This window comes from Dermacentor silvarum, chromosome 10 (genome assembly GCF_013339745.2).
Source record: "Dermacentor silvarum isolate Dsil-2018 chromosome 10, BIME_Dsil_1.4, whole genome shotgun sequence".
In the NCBI taxonomy this organism is placed as follows: domain Eukaryota; kingdom Metazoa; phylum Arthropoda; class Arachnida; order Ixodida; family Ixodidae; genus Dermacentor; species Dermacentor silvarum.
This window is the reverse complement of record NC_051163.1, coordinates 23,854,181-23,875,103: the sequence shown is the minus strand read 5'-3', so window position 1 is coordinate 23,875,103 and position 20,923 is coordinate 23,854,181. Positions and strand designations below refer to the sequence as shown.

The 20,923-nt window shown below is 44.0% G+C and overlaps 2 protein-coding genes across 4 annotated transcripts in view; one reads left to right on the top strand and one right to left on the bottom strand.

The window, feature by feature from the left end:
• LOC119466529 (glutamate receptor-interacting protein 2-like) overlaps window positions 1–20,923 on the top strand; it is a 69,005-nt gene that overhangs the window by 38,567 nt on the left and 9,515 nt on the right. The window contains 8 exon segments of the mRNA XM_049656817.1: window positions 9,643–9,805; window positions 11,440–11,585; window positions 12,408–12,552; window positions 14,846–15,027; window positions 17,433–17,650; window positions 18,602–18,804; window positions 19,453–19,670; window positions 20,422–20,637. Of these exon segments, the coding sequence (XP_049512774.1) occupies window positions 9,643–9,805; window positions 11,440–11,585; window positions 12,408–12,552; window positions 14,846–15,027; window positions 17,433–17,650; window positions 18,602–18,804; window positions 19,453–19,670; window positions 20,422–20,637 (1,491 nt within the window).
• LOC119466528 (DNA replication licensing factor mcm2) overlaps window positions 14,664–20,923 on the bottom strand; it is a 44,589-nt gene continuing 38,329 nt past the window's right edge. For 2 of the 3 annotated variants that reach the window (XM_049656796.1, XM_037727053.2), the window contains exon 19: window positions 14,664–14,933. The gene's annotated coding sequence lies outside the window, so the exon portion shown is untranslated. The remainder of the gene's footprint in view (window positions 14,934–20,923) is intronic. The other variant, XM_049656795.1, reaches the window with a different exon arrangement.

The window sequence follows — 20,923 nt, the reverse complement described above, 5'->3', positions numbered from 1 at the left end:
GAGTACATCCGTCAGCACGTGTAGTATAGCATGGGGAGTGATGTAAGCGCCGAATCACCGCTGTTCAGAGAAGGGATTGAACCTGGCTTGGTCGACAGTTTAATGGGCTATAGGCTTATCTTTTTTTTCTAAAAAGTCAATCTGCGCATACTCGTTTATTCGTCGAGTAAATCAGCGTCAGCACGTGTAGTATAGCATGGGGAGTGATGTAAGCGCCGAATCACCGCTGTTCAGAGAAGGGATTGAACCTTGCTTGGTCGACAGTTTAATGGGCTATAGGCTTACCTTTTTTTTCTAAAAAGTCAATCTGCGCATACTCGTTTATTCGTCGAGTAAATCAGCGTCAGCACGTGTAGTATAGCATGGGGAGTGATGTAAGCGCCGAATCACCGCTGTTCAGAGAAGGGATTGAACCTTGCTTGGTCGACAGTTTAATGGGCTATAGGCTTACCTTTTTTTTCTAAAAAGTCAATCTGCGCATACTCGTTTATTCGTCGAGTAAATCAGCGTCAGCACGTGTAGTATAGCATGGGGAGTGATGTAAGCGCCGAATCACCGCTGTTCAGAGAAGGGATTGAACCTTGCTTGGTCGACAGTTTAATGGGCTATAGGCTTACCTTTTTTTTCTAAAAAGTCAATCTGCGCATACTCGTTTATTCGTCGAGTAAATCAGCGTCAGCACGTGTAGTATAGCATGGGGAGTGATGTAAGCGCCGAATCACCGCTGTTCAGAGAAGGGATTGAACCTTGCTTGGTCGACAGTTTAATGGGCTATAGGCTTACCTTTTTTTTCTAAAAAGTCAATCTGCGCATACTCGTTTATTCGTCGAGTAAATCAGCGTCAGCACGTGTAGTATAGCATGGGGAGTGATGTAAGCGCCGAATCACCGCTGTTCAGAGAAGGGATTGAACCTTGCTTGGTCGACAGTTTAATGGGCTATAGGCTTACCTTTTTTTTCTAAAAAGTCAATCTGCGCATACTCGTTTATTCGTCGAGTAAATCAGCGTCAGCACGTGTAGTATAGCATGGGGAGTGATGTAAGCGCCGAATCACCGCTGTTCAGAGAAGGGATTGAACCTTGCTTGGTCGACAGTTTAATGGGCTATAGGCTTATCTTTTTTTTCTAAAAAGTCAATCTGCGCATACTCGTTTATTCGTCGAGTAAATCAGCGTCAGCACGTGTAGTATAGCATGGGGAGTGATGTAAGCGCCGAATCACCGCTGTTCAGAGAAGGGATTGAACCTTGCTTGGTCGACAGTTTAATGGGCTATAGGCTTACCTTTTTTTTCTAAAAAGTCAATCTGCGCATACTCGTTTATTCGTCGAGTAAATCAGCGTCAGCACGTGTAGTATAGCATGGGGAGTGATGTAAGCGCCGAATCACCGCTGTTCAGAGAAGGGATTGAACCTTGCTTGGTCGACAGTTTAATGGGCTATAGGCTTACCTTTTTTTTCTAAAAAGTCAATCTGCGCATACTCGTTTATTCGTCGAGTAAATCAGCGTCAGCACGTGTAGTATAGCATGGGGAGTGATGTAAGCGCCGAATCACCGCTGTTCAGAGAAGGGATTGAACCTTGCTTGGTCGACAGTTTAATGGGCTATAGGCTTACCTTTTTTTTCTAAAAAGTCAATCTGCGCATACTCGTTTATTCGTCGAGTAAATCAGCGTCAGCACGTGTAGTATAGCATGGGGAGTGATGTAAGCGCCGAATCACCGCTGTTCAGAGAAGGGATTGAACCTTGCTTGGTCGACAGTTTAATGGGCTATAGGCTTACCTTTTTTTTCTAAAAAGTCAATCTGCGCATACTCGTTTATTCGTCGAGTAAATCAGCGTCAGCACGTGTAGTATAGCATGGGGAGTGATGTAAGCGCCGAATCACCGCTGTTCAGAGAAGGGATTGAACCTTGCTTGGTCGACAGTTTAATGGGCTATAGGCTTATCTTTTTTTTCTAAAAAGTCAATCTGCGCATACTCGTTTATTCGTCGAGTAAATCAGCGTCAGCACGTGTAGTATAGCATGGGGAGTGATGTAAGCGCCGAATCACCGCTGTTCAGAGAAGGGATTGAACCTTGCTTGGTCGACAGTTTAATGGGCTATAGGCTTACCTTTTTTTTCTAAAAAGTCAATCTGCGCATACTCGTTTATTCGTCGAGTAAATCAGCGTCAGCACGTGTAGTATAGCATGGGGAGTGATGTAAGCGCCGAATCACCGCTGTTCAGAGAAGGGATTGAACCTTGCTTGGTCGACAGTTTAATGGGCTATAGGCTTATCTTTTTTTTCTAAAAAGTCAATCTGCGCATACTCGTTTATTCGTCGAGTAAATCAGCGTCAGCACGTGTAGTATAGCATGGGGAGTGATGTAAGCGCCGAATCACCGCTGTTCAGAGAAGGGATTGAACCTTGCTTGGTCGACAGTTTAATGGGCTATAGGCTTACCTTTTTTTTCTAAAAAGTCAATCTGCGCATACTCGTTTATTCGTCGAGTAAATCAGCGTCAGCACGTGTAGTATAGCATGGGGAGTGATGTAAGCGCCGAATCACCGCTGTTCAGAGAAGGGATTGAACCTTGCTTGGTCGACAGTTTAATGGGCTATAGGCTTACCTTTTTTTTCTAAAAAGTCAATCTGCGCATACTCGTTTATTCGTCGAGTAAATCAGCGTCAGCACGTGTAGTATAGCATGGGGAGTGATGTAAGCGCCGAATCACCGCTGTTCAGAGAAGGGATTGAACCTTGCTTGGTCGACAGTTTAATGGGCTATAGGCTTACCTTTTTTTTCTAAAAAGTCAATCTGCGCATACTCGTTTATTCGTCGAGTAAATCAGCGTCAGCACGTGTAGTATAGCATGGGGAGTGATGTAAGCGCCGAATCACCGCTGTTCAGAGAAGGGATTGAACCTTGCTTGGTCGACAGTTTAATGGGCTATAGGCTTACCTTTTTTTTCTAAAAAGTCAATCTGCGCATACTCGTTTATTCGTCGAGTAAATCAGCGTCAGCACGTGTAGTATAGCATGGGGAGTGATGTAAGCGCCGAATCACCGCTGTTCAGAGAAGGGATTGAACCTTGCTTGGTCGACAGTTTAATGGGCTATAGGCTTACCTTTTTTTTCTAAAAAGTCAATCTGCGCATACTCGTTTATTCGTCGAGTAAATCAGCGTCAGCACGTGTAGTATAGCATGGGGAGTGATGTAAGCGCCGAATCACCGCTGTTCAGAGAAGGGATTGAACCTTGCTTGGTCGACAGTTTAATGGGCTATAGGCTTACCTTTTTTTTCTAAAAAGTCAATCTGCGCATACTCGTTTATTCGTCGAGTAAATCAGCGTCAGCACGTGTAGTATAGCATGGGGAGTGATGTAAGCGCCGAATCACCGCTGTTCAGAGAAGGGATTGAACCTTGCTTGGTCGACAGTTTAATGGGCTATAGGCTTACCTTTTTTTTCTAAAAAGTCAATCTGCGCATACTCGTTTATTCGTCGAGTAAATCAGCGTCAGCACGTGTAGTATAGCATGGGGAGTGATGTAAGCGCCGAATCACCGCTGTTCAGAGAAGGGATTGAACCTTGCTTGGTCGACAGTTTAATGGGCTATAGGCTTACCTTTTTTTTCTAAAAAGTCAATCTGCGCATACTCGTTTATTCGTCGAGTAAATCAGCGTCAGCACGTGTAGTATAGCATGGGGAGTGATGTAAGCGCCGAATCACCGCTGTTCAGAGAAGGGATTGAACCTTGCTTGGTCGACAGTTTAATGGGCTATAGGCTTACCTTTTTTTTCTAAAAAGTCAATCTGCGCATACTCGTTTATTCGTCGAGTAAATCAGCGTCAGCACGTGTAGTATAGCATGGGGAGTGATGTAAGCGCCGAATCACCGCTGTTCAGAGAAGGGATTGAACCTTGCTTGGTCGACAGTTTAATGGGCTATAGGCTTATCTTTTTTTTCTAAAAAGTCAATCTGCGCATACTCGTTTATTCGTCGAGTAAATCAGCGTCAGCACGTGTAGTATAGCATGGGGAGTGATGTAAGCGCCGAATCACCGCTGTTCAGAGAAGGGATTGAACCTTGCTTGGTCGACAGTTTAATGGGCTATAGGCTTATCTTTTTTTTCTAAAAAGTCAATCTGCGCATACTCGTTTATTCGTCGAGTAAATCAGCGTCAGCACGTGTAGTATAGCATGGGGAGTGATGTAAGCGCCGAATCACCGCTGTTCAGAGAAGGGATTGAACCTTGCTTGGTCGACAGTTTAATGGGCTATAGGCTTACCTTTTTTTTCTAAAAAGTCAATCTGCGCATACTCGTTTATTCGTCGAGTAAATCAGCGTCAGCACGTGTAGTATAGCATGGGGAGTGATGTAAGCGCCGAATCACCGCTGTTCAGAGAAGGGATTGAACCTTGCTTGGTCGACAGTTTAATGGGCTATAGGCTTACCTTTTTTTTCTAAAAAGTCAATCTGCGCATACTCGTTTATTCGTCGAGTAAATCAGCGTCAGCACGTGTAGTATAGCATGGGGAGTGATGTAAGCGCCGAATCACCGCTGTTCAGAGAAGGGATTGAACCTTGCTTGGTCGACAGTTTAATGGGCTATAGGCTTACCTTTTTTTTCTAAAAAGTCAATCTGCGCATACTCGTTTATTCGTCGAGTAAATCAGCGTCAGCACGTGTAGTATAGCATGGGGAGTGATGTAAGCGCCGAATCACCGCTGTTCAGAGAAGGGATTGAACCTTGCTTGGTCGACAGTTTAATGGGCTATAGGCTTACCTTTTTTTTCTAAAAAGTCAATCTGCGCATACTCGTTTATTCGTCGAGTAAATCAGCGTCAGCACGTGTAGTATAGCATGGGGAGTGATGTAAGCGCCGAATCACCGCTGTTCAGAGAAGGGATTGAACCTTGCTTGGTCGACAGTTTAATGGGCTATAGGCTTATCTTTTTTTTCTAAAAAGTCAATCTGCGCATACTCGTTTATTCGTCGAGTAAATCAGCGTCAGCACGTGTAGTATAGCATGGGGAGTGATGTAAGCGCCGAATCACCGCTGTTCAGAGAAGGGATTGAACCTTGCTTGGTCGACAGTTTAATGGGCTATAGGCTTACCTTTTTTTTCTAAAAAGTCAATCTGCGCATACTCGTTTATTCGTCGAGTAAATCAGCGTCAGCACGTGTAGTATAGCATGGGGAGTGATGTAAGCGCCGAATCACCGCTGTTCAGAGAAGGGATTGAACCTTGCTTGGTCGACAGTTTAATGGGCTATAGGCTTATCTTTTTTTTCTAAAAAGTCAATCTGCGCATACTCGTTTATTCGTCGAGTAAATCAGCGTCAGCACGTGTAGTATAGCATGGGGAGTGATGTAAGCGCCGAATCACCGCTGTTCAGAGAAGGGATTGAACCTTGCTTGGTCGACAGTTTAATGGGCTATAGGCTTACCTTTTTTTTCTAAAAAGTCAATCTGCGCATACTCGTTTATTCGTCGAGTAAATCAGCGTCAGCACGTGTAGTATAGCATGGGGAGTGATGTAAGCGCCGAATCACCGCTGTTCAGAGAAGGGATTGAACCTTGCTTGGTCGACAGTTTAATGGGCTATAGGCTTATCTTTTTTTTCTAAAAAGTCAATCTGCGCATACTCGTTTATTCGTCGAGTAAATCAGCGTCAGCACGTGTAGTATAGCATGGGGAGTGATGTAAGCGCCGAATCACCGCTGTTCAGAGAAGGGATTGAACCTTGCTTGGTCGACAGTTTAATGGGCTATAGGCTTACCTTTTTTTTCTAAAAAGTCAATCTGCGCATACTCGTTTATTCGTCGAGTAAATCAGCGTCAGCACGTGTAGTATAGCATGGGGAGTGATGTAAGCGCCGAATCACCGCTGTTCAGAGAAGGGATTGAACCTTGCTTGGTCGACAGTTTAATGGGCTATAGGCTTACCTTTTTTTTCTAAAAAGTCAATCTGCGCATACTCGTTTATTCGTCGAGTAAATCAGCGTCAGCACGTGTAGTATAGCATGGGGAGTGATGTAAGCGCCGAATCACCGCTGTTCAGAGAAGGGATTGAACCTTGCTTGGTCGACAGTTTAATGGGCTATAGGCTTATCTTTTTTTTCTAAAAAGTCAATCTGCGCATACTCGTTTATTCGTCGAGTAAATCAGCGTCAGCACGTGTAGTATAGCATGGGGAGTGATGTAAGCGCCGAATCACCGCTGTTCAGAGAAGGGATTGAACCTTGCTTGGTCGACAGTTTAATGGGCTATAGGCTTATCTTTTTTTTCTAAAAAGTCAATCTGCGCATACTCGTTTATTCGTCGAGTAAATCAGCGTCAGCACGTGTAGTATAGCATGGGGAGTGATGTAAGCGCCGAATCACCGCTGTTCAGAGAAGGGATTGAACCTTGCTTGGTCGACAGTTTAATGGGCTATAGGCTTACCTTTTTTTTCTAAAAAGTCAATCTGCGCATACTCGTTTATTCGTCGAGTAAATCAGCGTCAGCACGTGTAGTATAGCATGGGGAGTGATGTAAGCGCCGAATCACCGCTGTTCAGAGAAGGGATTGAACCTTGCTTGGTCGACAGTTTAATGGGCTATAGGCTTATCTTTTTTTTCTAAAAAGTCAATCTGCGCATACTCGTTTATTCGTCGAGTAAATCAGCGTCAGCACGTGTAGTATAGCATGGGGAGTGATGTAAGCGCCGAATCACCGCTGTTCAGAGAAGGGATTGAACCTTGCTTGGTCGACAGTTTAATGGGCTATAGGCTTATCTTTTTTTTCTAAAAAGTCAATCTGCGCATACTCGTTTATTCGTCGAGTAAATCAGCGTCAGCACGTGTAGTATAGCATGGGGAGTGATGTAAGCGCCGAATCACCGCTGTTCAGAGAAGGGATTGAACCTTGCTTGGTCGACAGTTTAATGGGCTATAGGCTTATCTTTTTTTTCTAAAAAGTCAATCTGCGCATACTCGTTTATTCGTCGAGTAAATCAGCGTCAGCACGTGTAGTATAGCATGGGGAGTGATGTAAGCGCCGAATCACCGCTGTTCAGAGAAGGGATTGAACCTTGCTTGGTCGACAGTTTAATGGGCTATAGGCTTATCTTTTTTTTTCTAAAAAGTCAATCTGCGCATACTCGTTTATTCGTCGAGTAAATCAGCGTCAGCACGTGTAGTATAGCATGGGGAGTGATGTAAGCGCCGAATCACCGCTGTTCAGAGAAGGGATTGAACCTTGCTTGGTCGACAGTTTAATGGGCTATAGGCTTACTCTTTTTTTTCTAAAAAGTCAATCTGCGCATACTCGTTTATTCGTCGAGTAAATCAGCGTCAGCACGTGTAGTATAGCATGGGGAGTGATGTAAGCGCCGAATCACCGCTGTTCAGAGAAGGGATTGAACCTTGCTTGGTCGACAGTTTAATGGGCTATAGGCTTATCTTTTTTTTCTAAAAAGTCAATCTGCGCATACTCGTTTATTCGTCGAGTAAATCAGCGTCAGCACGTGTAGTATAGCATGGGGAGTGATGTAAGCGCCGAATCACCGCTGTTCAGAGAAGGGATTGAACCTTGCTTGGTCGACAGTTTAATGGGCTATAGGCTTACCTTTTTTTTCTAAAAAGTCAATCTGCGCATACTCGTTTATTCGTCGAGTAAATCAGCGTCAGCACGTGTAGTATAGCATGGGGAGTGATGTAAGCGCCGAATCACCGCTGTTCAGAGAAGGGATTGAACCTTGCTTGGTCGACAGTTTAATGGGCTATAGGCTTATCTTTTTTTTCTAAAAAGTCAATCTGCGCATACTCGTTTATTCGTCGAGTAAATCAGCGTCAGCACGTGTAGTATAGCATGGGGAGTGATGTAAGCGCCGAATCACCGCTGTTCAGAGAAGGGATTGAACCTTGCTTGGTCGACAGTTTAATGGGCTATAGGCTTATCTTTTTTTTCTAAAAAGTCAATCTGCGCATACTCGTTTATTCGTCGAGTAAATCAGCGTCAGCACGTGTAGTATAGCATGGGGAGTGATGTAAGCGCCGAATCACCGCTGTTCAGAGAAGGGATTGAACCTGGCTTGGTCGACAGTTTAATGGGCTATAGGCTTACCTTTTTTTTCTAAAAGTCAATCTGCGCATACTCGTTTATTCGTCGCGTAAATCGGCGTCAGCACGTGTAGTATAGCATGGGGAGTGATGTAAGCGCCGAATCACCGCTGTTCAGAGAAGGGATTGAACCTGGCTTAGCCGGCAGTTTAATAAACGTCCAATCGCATGCTTACAGTTCACAAAAAGTATAATCTGAGTCCCGTAACTCGATGCAATAAAGAGTTTTATATCGTGTCCGGTATTCAGGCAAACGCAAGCGGACTAGGCGTTTTACCGGATGAGCGGAGGCGCAAACGCGTGACCGGCCAGCCCAGAGCTGGCTAGATAAACAGTCAATAATGAAGTAACCAAGTGTATTTTACTTATTTGCGTTTGTCTGGTTGAGCTCTGCGCCATCAGGTGGCTGGGCACCCTGCAGGATCGGTCACGTTTGCGACTCCGCTCATCCGATAAAACGCCCAGTCCGATTGCGTTTACCGGAATACCGGAGACGCTAAAACTCCGTTTATTTAAAACCGTGAGTGGTAATGGCAGTGCTGAAATTTTCATATCCAATACATTTGTTTTAACGCGACGTTAAGGGCCCCGTGTCGCAGAAAATCCTGCCTCAGTGTCGGCGTCCGCGGCCGTGAAATATGCCAGGCTTTCTTATATTGTCACACCATTCTATCACTAATGTTGCTCATACCTTGTCTTACACTCTTGACAAAGCTATTCCTCGGAATTTTGAGAATGACAATCGACAAACAAATGTCATGAAACAGAACACCCACAGCGCATGCTTTTTATGTTAAATCTTCTCAGACTGAAATATTAAAAGTGCGATACAAAAACGGAAACCTGTAAATGATGTAATTTTCTTGGCGCGGTTGTGCAATATCTCCGGGATCGACCCACGCAAGAGGCCGCGTTTCTACCAGAACAGCTCGCCTTCGCGCATAGCGTTCGCCGCCAGCGTTTCCTGCATGGTAACCATTACGGTTGCCTAAGCTGCAGTTGTCGGGAAGCGTGAGAAGCAGTCAGGGATCTGTGAATGATATCGCGTTCCACTCATAAAAGGGAAGCTTAAGCGTCCTCCAAATTTTTTAAAAGCAGTGTAAGATACTTCACTGAATTATACACTCTACAAATTTTACCCCGTTTGGGTTCACCTTCTCCTCAAGCGATAATTGCCACCTGTTTTGCATCTCCTTTCACTTGAAAACTCTGCACTGCTGCTTTCCTGTCAAGATGGCTGATGCCACGCTTATAACGCGCATGCCGATCGTGACCGGGAAGTGCCGATCGCGCAGCGTTAAATAATGTAAAGGTACGCGAGATCAATGATGATTGTTTGGGGTTAAAAAACACCCTCAAAGGGTGTAAACTTTTCTTAGGGTGTATGGTAATTCGTTCTTGCCCACTTTTGCTGTCTTCTGTTTTTCTTTTTTTTTCTTTTTTCTGTCCCTGTGCACCAAATTAGAAGGTACTGTACGTTGTTTTAGGGCACAGTGATAAACACTTGGGTTCAAATTTCTGGTCAGGCTGCCATAACACCTTGTCCCGTCCACGCAGCTGCGGAGATGTCCATGTGCGTCTGTCCCAAGGTGATCCAAGTCAAACTGGAGAAGGAGAACAGCAGCTTCGGCTTCCTCATCCGCGGCGGCACCTGCCCCGAAAAGCTAAAGTGCCGACCGCTGACTATCACCCACGTGCGACCAGGAGGCCCTGCCGACAGGTCAGCACGCTAGTGTCACTAAGAAAGGGGAGGGGAGGGGAGGGGGCGAGGTGTTTTCGTACGCTCAGCAAACCCAGCGCTTGACCAGTGTTAAACATCTCCTCACAGATGTTCTAAAAAAAAAATATCGCGCCGTCGCTTGAAAGGCGAAACATCGATTGATGGCAAATTATTAGACGGCTATACGAAGTAAGGATAGTAGTTTTATCGCCCATATACACTTGTAAACATTCGCTTACTTGCTAAGTTAACAAGCATGGTGTCACGCGCGCCCAGGCAAACACGAACACATATCATTGGAAGACTGTGGACACTCGCTGTCAGAAGCTTGGGCCCAACTCCGGAGCCCTCACTAAAGCTCACTCGGGGTCTCCTTTCTAAATAGATGGAAAGGAGAAATCCTTTTTCTCGGCAACCACAGCACCAAATTTGATGGAAGTTTGTTGAATTTAAAAGAAAAAGTTAAAATCTAGTCACTGTTGGAAGCGAAATGTTGATTTAGGTCGTCATTTTTTAAATAAAAATTGGCAAAAATCGCACATTTTCCGAAAACGAAACTACCAAGCTTACATCTCTATCTCTGCAATGAAAAACGATATCGCAATTCTGTAAATTGCATCTAATAGTACATCTAAGGCAGACAAAATTGCCGTTTACATAATCGCGATATCTGTTCTAGGTGCAGAGCTACGAATTTGTAAACTTTGTGCTTTATTTTTTTTTTCGAACTTATGAATTAAAAAATTCTTTTACAAAATCCAGGCCCTAAATCGAAATTTTGCTTCCAATAATCACTGGGATTTAACTTTATATCTTAAGTTCAACAAATTTCATTAAAATCGGCCCAGTGGTTATTCTGCAAAGGCGTTTCTGCGTGTTACATGTATTTAAATAGGCGGCATCAGAGTTGGGCCCGAGCTAAAGCTTCCTCTTAAGGAAGAGCGGCAGCAGCAGCGAGTGAATGGCCCATCATGCTGCCTCACTCCAATCAGGCATGTGACCCCCCCCCCCCCCCTATGGGAGAAGGTAGGGAAGGAACGCCGCTAGCGGACGCTAGTGGAGGCAAAGGGGGAGATGTGGCCCTGTTGACAGTGACGCCCGCCTCGATCCTGGTGGCATGGTGACAGGACAGTTCAATTTCTTCTATCTCCTCCAATAATGAACAGATTTGAAAAAATTCTTTCAGTATAACGCTCCTTAGACAGTGCCTTATAATTTGCGGTGTATAAGCAAAATGTGCCATGAGGCCTGCTGAGGGGTCCGTCAACGTTGGGTTCAGGTGTTCCCGATATTGTGCACTGCCTAGCAACTAGGACACATATAGAGCTAGGGTTCAAAAATTATAAATGTTGCTGGGCACCTTTTATAGAATTCATCATTAATACTTACAGTTCTTTAACCAAATTTCCCCCCCCCCCTTTTTTAAGCACAACAAAAGTCTGGCTATAAATATTTTTCACACAGTTCAAGCACAAGAACTTCTTCTAATGATGCCAAGTTCACCTGTTAAATGTTGGTGCAAGGAAGAAACCGACTCCTACTTATTACAAGTCTATGTATTTTTTCACACTTGTTTAATGCAACAAGTTCGACCCTCGACCATACCTTGATTGAAACTTTGGCGATGATTTCAGGGAAGGCACAATTAAGGCAGGAGACCGGCTACTGGCAGTCGACAACATCAACCTTAACAATGCGTCCCTGAATGAAGCCATGGCTGTCCTAAAGCAGGTCGAGAAGCAAGCACTGCTTACCATAGAGTATGATGTCTCGGTTATGGGTAAGTGCCATACATATCACCTCTAACGTAACACAGTCGTTTCTCAGATTGTTCAGCCAGTACTCTTAACTGCTGTAACTAATTCAACAGAGCAGGCATAAAACAAGTGCTGTGCTGCTCTCTTAGCCTTTTATCACAAAGTACTGATTATCAAGAAAAAGTTGCAAGCACATACTGTCTCATTCTAAGGAAAAACTACGAGTATGCTAAAAGTGGTTTAAATTTTTAGGGCACTCCAAATACACGCGATAATCTGCAATTTGCAATTTTAGCACTACTCGATGCTAGTGAAAGGGTGCAATGGAATTAAATTTAGAAACCACCACCTACAGTTCTTTGCTTTCCTTTCTGGTAATAGCAGTTTTAAAATTACAGAGTGAAAAAGCATGAGTCAATGTTTCGGCTTGCTGACGAAATGCTTAAATAATACTGCTACAAATATAAAAGTGAGCAAGAGTAATAGGTACAGTAGATAAAGATTATGTTGCATTCTAAAGGAGCCAAGACTAAAGTTAGTGAGTTTTGAGAACATTTCCAAACAAGAATGGCCCCGATGTGCTAAAGTACTTTGAAATATGTGACATACTAACATACAGGCACAGCACATCCACGTGGAAAATTCAAAAGGATAGAAAAAAGGCTTGGACCATGATTGAAAAGTGCAAACTAAAGTAAAAGGTTCATTTTCTCCGCTAACAACCCACCTTTTCCTGCCAAATAAATGAAAACTGAGTTTTGAAAAAAAAAAAGAAATTCACCGTACTGAACTAAGATGTTGTTGTGACTTAGTGTCTAACAGCCTCCAATTCTTTACATGCACAGATGCTGTAAGGAATGCGTCGGGGCCTCTGCTTGTGGAAATTGACAAGACACCAGGAGCACAGCTCGGAGCGACGTTGACTCAAGTTCCGCATGGCGAAGGAGCAATAGTTTTTGACAGCATTAAACAAGCAAGTGTGGCTGAAAGGTAATGGCCAGTTTCTCTCCTGATGACACGAGAAATACGAGCTGCAAGACACGAGAAATATGAGCTGTATGGCACGAAAGCATGCGGCCCATTTTTTACACCTGTCATTTCTCATAAGCTTTTCATAAAAAAAAAATAACATATGCTGCAACCCTGGATGGCACAATATAGTTGAACCAATAAGCCCTCATGTGCAGTATAGCCTCGTTGACATGAATGCAACAGTAGCGCATGGCATCAACCTTTTTACTGCTTCCCATTCATGCAGATGGCAATGATGTGCTAGAAAGACGCATCACGTTAGTGCGTCAGCTGGAGATAGCTTGAGAGGGTGGAGTTGCCTCCGGTGAATTGCATGTGGGGTAGAGAGCCAATAGCACGACGACCAAAAACAGGAAGACAGCGGCATGGATTAGAGAGCAAATGGAGGTAGCCGATATTCTAGTTGACATTATGAGAACGAAATGGAGCTGGGCTGGCCATGTGATGCGTAAGGCAGATAATAGGTGTTCTATTTAGTGTTACAAAATGGGTACCTAGAGAAGGGAAGTGTAGTCGGGGATGCCAGAGAACGAGGCGGTGTGATGAAATTAGGAAATTTGCAGAATAAACGATATGCAAAACCTGCAAGTGAGCTTCACCACACACCTCCTTTGGCATAACCAAGATGGCGGACGTCGGGCTAGAATCGTAATTAAGGTGTCAGCATGCGCGATGCTGACGTCTTCCTGCCACCGTCCGTTCCCCGCACCGTCCAAGCTTTCAAAACGCAAGCTTTAACAGCACTACTAGTGGGAATGCGGCCATATTGGTTAGGGCAAGGTAGGTGTGTGGGAAAGCTTGCTTATGGACTTTCGCATATTGTCTGTTGGAGATCGCCAGGAGAGGCCTTTGTCTAGCAGTGGACATAGATGGGCTCATGATGATGATCAAAGACAATCGAGATGCGTTTGCTAAATGCGGATGGGAGCTCATTTTGGACACTGTCACATGAGCACCGACGCGGGTGCATGCAAACAACGTCACACTGAATTAGTATACGATGGTGCGCGACGAACTAGGCACTAACACTGCGTTCATGTAAATGTGGCTTATGATGATGGTCTGTAGAAATACATGGCTTTATGTTGCTGCCTGACCTCCTTTTCTGCACAGGCCACAATGTAGATGTCAAGCAGTCAACTGCTGGTACTTTTAAGACAAACAATTTACATTACGGTTTTGTATAACATGCGTTCAAGAAAGAAAGAACCTTTAACTTTAGACAGATGTAGGGGAGCGCCAACTTACAGAAAGCCTTTGTGCATGCTCCTGAAGAAATCTGTAAATATCTGCTGTGTAAATGCCCTCAATCTTTACTAAAACACACAAACACTACAGAGCAACTAGATGAATTTTGAGAAACTTAAGTCGTTTTGAAAACAGCACCTAAGATACGACACACTATGCCTGGAAATAGCCAAAAGCAAGCAAAATCTTTCATCTCAACTCGTTTAAAAATGCAAGCATGATTGAGTCAGAAATGTTTGCTGTACCTTAAGTTTTTAAATGTGGTCAGATATGACCATAATATTGATTATAAATGGCCAATAGCCAACCAACATCACTGATTAATATGCCAACCTGAGCCAAGCAATGACATCAATGACATTTAGACTTTATGGTTTTAAAAGAGCCATGCAGCTAAAATTTGCAAGCTTCATTATGGGTAAAATGAAAGTTCTAGCAACTGAAAAGGCTTGTGAGACAGGGAAGAAGCCCAAAACCACAATGAGCAATCAGTTGTTTGTACAAGTGACTTGGCAAGAATTACAAGCCCAAATCTGCTTACTATAAGTAGAACTGGTCACTATGCTTGCTGCCAGGAGCAGCAGGTACTGCAATCAGAGGCGGAATGCACCCTCTTAAGTACGTACTTCCCAAAATGAGCCAATATGATGTAGCTATTAACCACTGAGTTGTAATACCCCTGCATTTCGAACAGTGAAGTCATATAACTTCAAGTTCAGCACACAAAGCTGCATTGGATTTTTTTCTGAGGGACTCTAGTTACACTACGTGTCTGTGGTCTTCTCCGATCACAAGCACAAAACAACACAAGATAAATAAACACGTGTGCACACGTTAGTATTTAAAAAATGCATAAGGAACTTTAATATCCCAACATTTAAAAACAGGACACAAAAATGCCAATAACAAACAATAAAAAAAGGTGTTATATATATACATGTAGGGTGATGAATTGAGTACAATGGCGGTGGTGACAGTTTCTTGCACGCAATCATGGCACCAGGTGCGGTGCTCTCCACGTGGGTGACCAGCTCTTAGCCATCGATGGGACACGGGTGGACCAGATGACAGCGGCGGAGGCCATGCAGCTCCTGAAAATGGCCGTCGGAGATGTCATCAGACTGGAGATTCTGCCCATCAGCCAGATGGCACTAAGGAAGTGCCCCAGCACCCAGTCAAAAAGGAGTAAGGAAAGCAGAGTGCAGCTACTAATCTAAAAACATTCTTGTGATGGTGGTGGTTGTGATAAATAGAAGTGGTGTCACCTCATAAATAGGCGGAATAAATAGGATCCTGGAAATATCACACGGAAGAACATAGAAGTTTAAATCATTAACGGCTATGTACAGCATTTCAGACCATTCTGAAATAGCAAATAAATGGCCACACTTTGCATTTCCAACCTACTTAGGTACAGTAGTGAAACATTATTATATATATTGAATTGTAGATCTTAGCTAAACTGCTCAAAATGTGACAGGCTAATGGTCATACCAGACCACTAGCCTCAAACATAAGCCTCAACACTGACTGCCATGTTATTTGCACCATGTAGACTGCATAGTGTCTACAAAACTTGCCCATTCGGAAAATGAAAAACATGGATACCATATACATTGACCAGCAAATCACAAAACATGTGCATACTAGAGAAAAAAGTTCGGTGATACTGCTGGAGAGGTTATGGACAGAGTGCTACCTAATATTGTCCCCCTGGTGGCAAAAGCATGCGTCCTGTGGGACAATGTTGATGAACGCTTTTTGAATGTAGGCAGTGAATTTTTCACGGCAAGACCAAAGTAAAGTTTTTGTTCACTACTGTATGCACAAAAAGTCTCCTGAAAGTCATCATTAATGTTCATCATGGTAATGTTTATCCATCCAGAGCCATCTTCGAAACCCACAATCTTAGGGACAATGAGTATATTTGACCAGACCCTGCCTCAATGAAAACTTGTCCCACCGGCTGTCAACTACAGCCCTAATCTTTCCATTAAAGAACATTTCACCTTGTGCTTCCCTGATTTTGACACCCGACCCACAGGGGGTAATAAAAATAGTCTCTGTCAAAAATGCAAAGACAATGAATGAATTACAGTAGAGCAGGTCTTCATCTAAGTGCAGCCAAAATTTCTATGCGACAATGCAGCATCCTTATACAAGAAGGACAAGAAGTATGGAGTCTGAATCATGCAAGAAGTCACTTGGCATTGTATTTTAGGATTTCAATTGGTATAACGACATACTAGGTAGGTAGGTGAAACCTTTATTTTTGTCCGGCAAGTTAATAGGGTGGGCTTCACCCTGCCTAGGCATCTGCCACGAGCCCTTGGGCTCTGGCGGCGTGGTCTAAACACTCTCAAAATTTAATGAATACCTGCCAGAATTATGAGCTGCATTAATTCGAATGCATTTGTCGTGGAACAAAAGTGTGAAAAACTGGAAACACCAAAAAAACTTGGAGGATGCTTAAGCTTCGCCTTTAAGAGTGGAACATGATATCATTTAAAAATCCCTGACTGCTTGTCACGCTTCCCGGCAACTGTAGCTTATGTAACCGTAATGTTCACCGGGAAACACTCGCGGCGAACGTTATGCACGAAGGCAAGCTTTCTGGTAGAAACGCGGCCTCTTGCGCGGGCCAATCCCGGAGGTAGTGCACAGCCGCGCCAAATAAATTACGTAATTTTCAGGTTTCTGTTATTCTTTCGCACTTTTAATATTTAAGTCTGAGAAGATTTAACATTAAAGGCATGCACTGTTGGTGTTATGTTTCACGATGTTTGTTTGTGGGCTGCCATTCTCAAAATTCCAAAGAATAACTTTGGCAAAAATGTAAGACAAGGTATGAGCAGCTTTAGTGATAGAATGGTGTGGCAATATAACCCAAATATACCGTGTCATGTAGCAAAGTGTGGCATATACATATACCCAAATATATAAGGCATTTTTCGGTAACGGAAAATGCAGGACTACGCTGACACTGGATTTTCTGTGACACAGGGCCCTTAATGCTATCGTGTTAATACCAAAAAAACTGGAAACATCAGAAACACTTTGCTTTTTTGAACTTTTGTCCCAAGCTGAATTCCTGCCAAGCTTTATGGCAGAGAAGCTGGCTACACTTCATTTTGTTCTGACAAGTGACTTACCGAATGAATAAAAAAACACTAAGAAAATTAGGGCTACTATATGCTTGTTATTTGTGGTTGACATCCTTTAGCCTAAATGTGGATACAAATTTACTTGCATAGACTTTGACGTTTAGTGTCATAATCATGGAAGGAGGGTCTCCTTCTGATATTAACTTGTTACAACAAAGCCGAGACTGTAGGAAACCTAGTTGATTTTGCATTATGGTAAACATCTTACATTGTGAAAAAGGCAACACACATGGTTTGCGATGTACTCATGTGTGTTCCCTTCTTGTCTAATTTGTCCTTCGTCTTATCTGCACTGTAAGACATTCAATAAGGAATAAAGCTTGACTACAGATACACTGGTACATGTTTAAACTAAATAAATTCACTGCAGCTGTTCCTGCCTCTGGTAAAATCAAGTTTCCAACTTCTGTTCTCTCAAAACCAAAGGTGCGGCGCCCCCGCCTCCTCCGCACGGCTATGCCTCGAGCTACGACACCCTCTCGTCCATGGGGGGTCACTCGAACCGGTCGGCAGCAACGGCAGCAGCCGGACGCTGCCCTCTGCCACCGCTCCCTCCTCCGCAAGTGCCCTCAACCCCATCTTCATCGCGGAGGGGAAAGCCCAGCAGAAAGCACCTCCCAGAATACCTCTCCAGCTCTTCAAACTGGTATCTATATGCTGAACACTTGCAATGTGAAAGAGATGGTAGAACATTATCTTCTCGCTGAAGAACAATTACCCCAGTGGCTGTGGCCGAGAATCAGGAACCGTGGATCTGAAGGCTTCTCTAGCTGCTGCAATTTGATGGCATAGTTTACAACTTATTTTTTATGGCTATGGAAAGGCTACCAAACTTGTACAAGAAAGCTTCAAAGCTGTATTACAAGAATGAAGCGGGCCAAATAGTGCCGGTTAGGCTTTTTTAAAGTCACCTGAGCTTGTTTATGCTCTCGGTAAGCTAGCTCACTGTCTTACGGTGACTGCTGGAGCATTCTAAAATGACCACTCGACTATGTCGTAACTTTGATGCCCTCAACCTGTTTCTCTGATATACAACACCAGTGTCATTCATGTTGGCACAGCCTAAACAAAGCTAAAAACATCCAGTCATGCTGATGTGGAGTCTTCAAAATTAAAAACAATAACCGATAATAAATTATCCAGTTAAACACCCCAAAAATGCACAGTAGATTATGAAGGATGCTGTAATGGAGGCTCTGGATATAATTTTAACCACCTGGAGTTTTTTAGTGATCACCCAAGACATTGTACTAGGGCGTTTTTGCATTCCGCCCCCAATCGGGATGCAGCTGTGATGGCAGATTTTAATGGAACTTGTTTGTTGGCCTCTATCACGGCTTCAAGCAAGCCTCCCTATCTTTATTTTTGCAGTGTATCAGCCAACGCTTCAAATTTCACGAAGTATGACAATTACTATATGTATTGTATAAGTAAAACTTCTTGTTATTACTAGACGCAGGTCTTTGTTATCCTTATGTAAATCGATCTTGTATCCCACTCCTTATGCAATACCACCTGCTAAACTGAACTGAAGAACAGAGCTCCCTATTTTGCCTGTGTAGCCATGTTCTATAAACAAGCACGTTTGGCTTCCAGCATCCATTTCATCCGTGTACGGAGTTCCCCCCTGTCTGGTCGGACCAAGCCAGCTGAGCCACACCGAGACCACCCAGGTTGTGATCTACGCCGACCACAAGGGATTTGGCTTTGCCCTGCAGGGCCCCACGCCCTACTCGGCCGATCCACTGCCGCCTGTTCCGACAATCAGTAGCATCGACCCAAGGGGACCAGCTGAGAGGTGCGTCAATGCTTTCACAGACCCTTGCCACACTGATTGTTGTGTTTGATTGGAGCGAGTGATTGAGCTCCAAAGTGTCTTAGTAGAGGTGGCTGCATCGTAGACTCCATGTTGTCAGGGGGTGAAGATTAAAATTAAATCAAATCCTGGGGTGTTACGTGCCAAAACCACGACCTGATTATGAGGCACGTCGTAGTGCGGGACTTCGGATTAATTTTTACCATCTGACGTCCTTTTAATGTGCACAAGCGCTTTTGCATTTCGTACTAAACGAAATGCAGCCGCCCTGGCTGGCATCGGACCCACGACCCTGAGCTTAGCAGTTCAATGCCATAGTCACTGACCTGCTGCAGCAGGTGAGGGGTTAAGGGCATGCCGCCGTTTAAGGCCTAATTCGCCTGACCTCTTTCATTCTTGTGAAAGGAATAAAAGAAATTAATTCTGACCCCTTGGATGTAACATTCAACTAATGCTGAAAGTGTAGACCAGCGCCCTCTATGCTATGTAGCTTATAAGCAAACTTCTTTTTTTTTTAGAATACATTTCTAAGTGCAACTTCAACTTAAATGTTTTGAGGGCTTGTGCCCATATGCTTTAGAGATACAGCATCTAATTAACTTTTGTGATATAAAAATGTTCCTTCTGCAGGACGGGAGTCGTTCAAGTCGGGGACCGGGTTCTCTCTGTCAATGGACAGACAACCGAAGGCCTTTCGCTCGAGGAAGTCACCCAGCTAATCCAACAGTCCCGACCACGTGTAGTCCTAGACATCGAGTTTGATGTTGCAGAATCGGTCATCCCAAGCAGCGGTACGTTCACCGTAAAGCTGGCAAAAAAGGGCCCTGGACTGGGAATCACTATCACATGTAAGCAAGCCCAAACCTCTACCATTTTTAGCGCCTTATTATTAAAACCTTCACACCTGGACTGCTCTCTTGTACATTCCCTGCAACTACAGTTAAATATTCATACGAACAAGTCCAATGTGGCTGCAAAGTTATTTTGTTCATAATCATAGAATTTGTGGCCACCCGAGGAATTGTAGATTGGTAAAACCTACTTTCATGAAATGAAAACCTCCCTGTACTCACTAGAGTGCTCAATAAATAAGCGTGAGCCTTTTAGGCACTAACAGAACCCCAACCTAATAAAATAAAAAAATGGGGAGGGCATGAAATGGTGTGGAGCATTTAGAAGCAGGTAAGCCTTAGCAGCAAACTTGGGCCATCACCACTAATTTGTATGTTAAAAAGCAATCCTCAGTAGACAAGCAGACTGGGGGGGAAAAGGAATAAAAGAAACATTTGATTTCCCAATAGAACAAGGCTTGCTGATCTTAAATAGAACAAGGCTAACCTCAAATCGAACAATACTTCGCTCACTGACGCAATTCATCCAACTACCTTCCTGTAGTGTACACAGTCCGAGTAGTGCATGCTAAGGTGCGTCGCACGAAACAAGCACTAAGAATGTACAGACGAGGTGGTTCGCACTATGCAATGTTATGGTAAATTAAGGAACATCAATAATTATTTCTGCAGGAGAGCGAAGGTATTAATATTTCAGACTGTTCATTAAATACCAGCTGTTCATTAAATACAACTCGGCTTTCCCCAGCCCCCAAGAACAGGCGACCCGGTGAGCCCCTCCTGATATCGGACATCAAACACGGCAGCGTGGCACATCGCACGGGCACCCTCCAACCCGGAGATCACCTCCTTGCCATTGACTCGGTCCGCATGGACAACTGCACCATTGAAGATGCCGCCCAAATCCTGCAGGCTTCCGAGGAGGTCGTCAAGTTGCGGATACGCAAGGACGAAGCCTTCTGCGGTGAGCTGCTCTAGCTTCGCTAAGATCCCCACCTCCCGTGTTTAAAGTCCGAAGTCTGGTAACAGAAAATTTATCGAGTCCTAGTTTGACGGGGGTCTTTGTATACATTCACAGTTGCAGAAAGGCTGGCAGCCAACCTTGATGCTCTCACTCTGCTAAAACCAAGCTAGAACCCACTGTAGCTGTTCAGTTGTTTTGGTGTTCTGGTTCTGGTGGCATGGTCCCAAGTTCAATACCCGGCCACTATAGCCATATTTCGATGGGGACAGAATGCAAAAACGTTTCT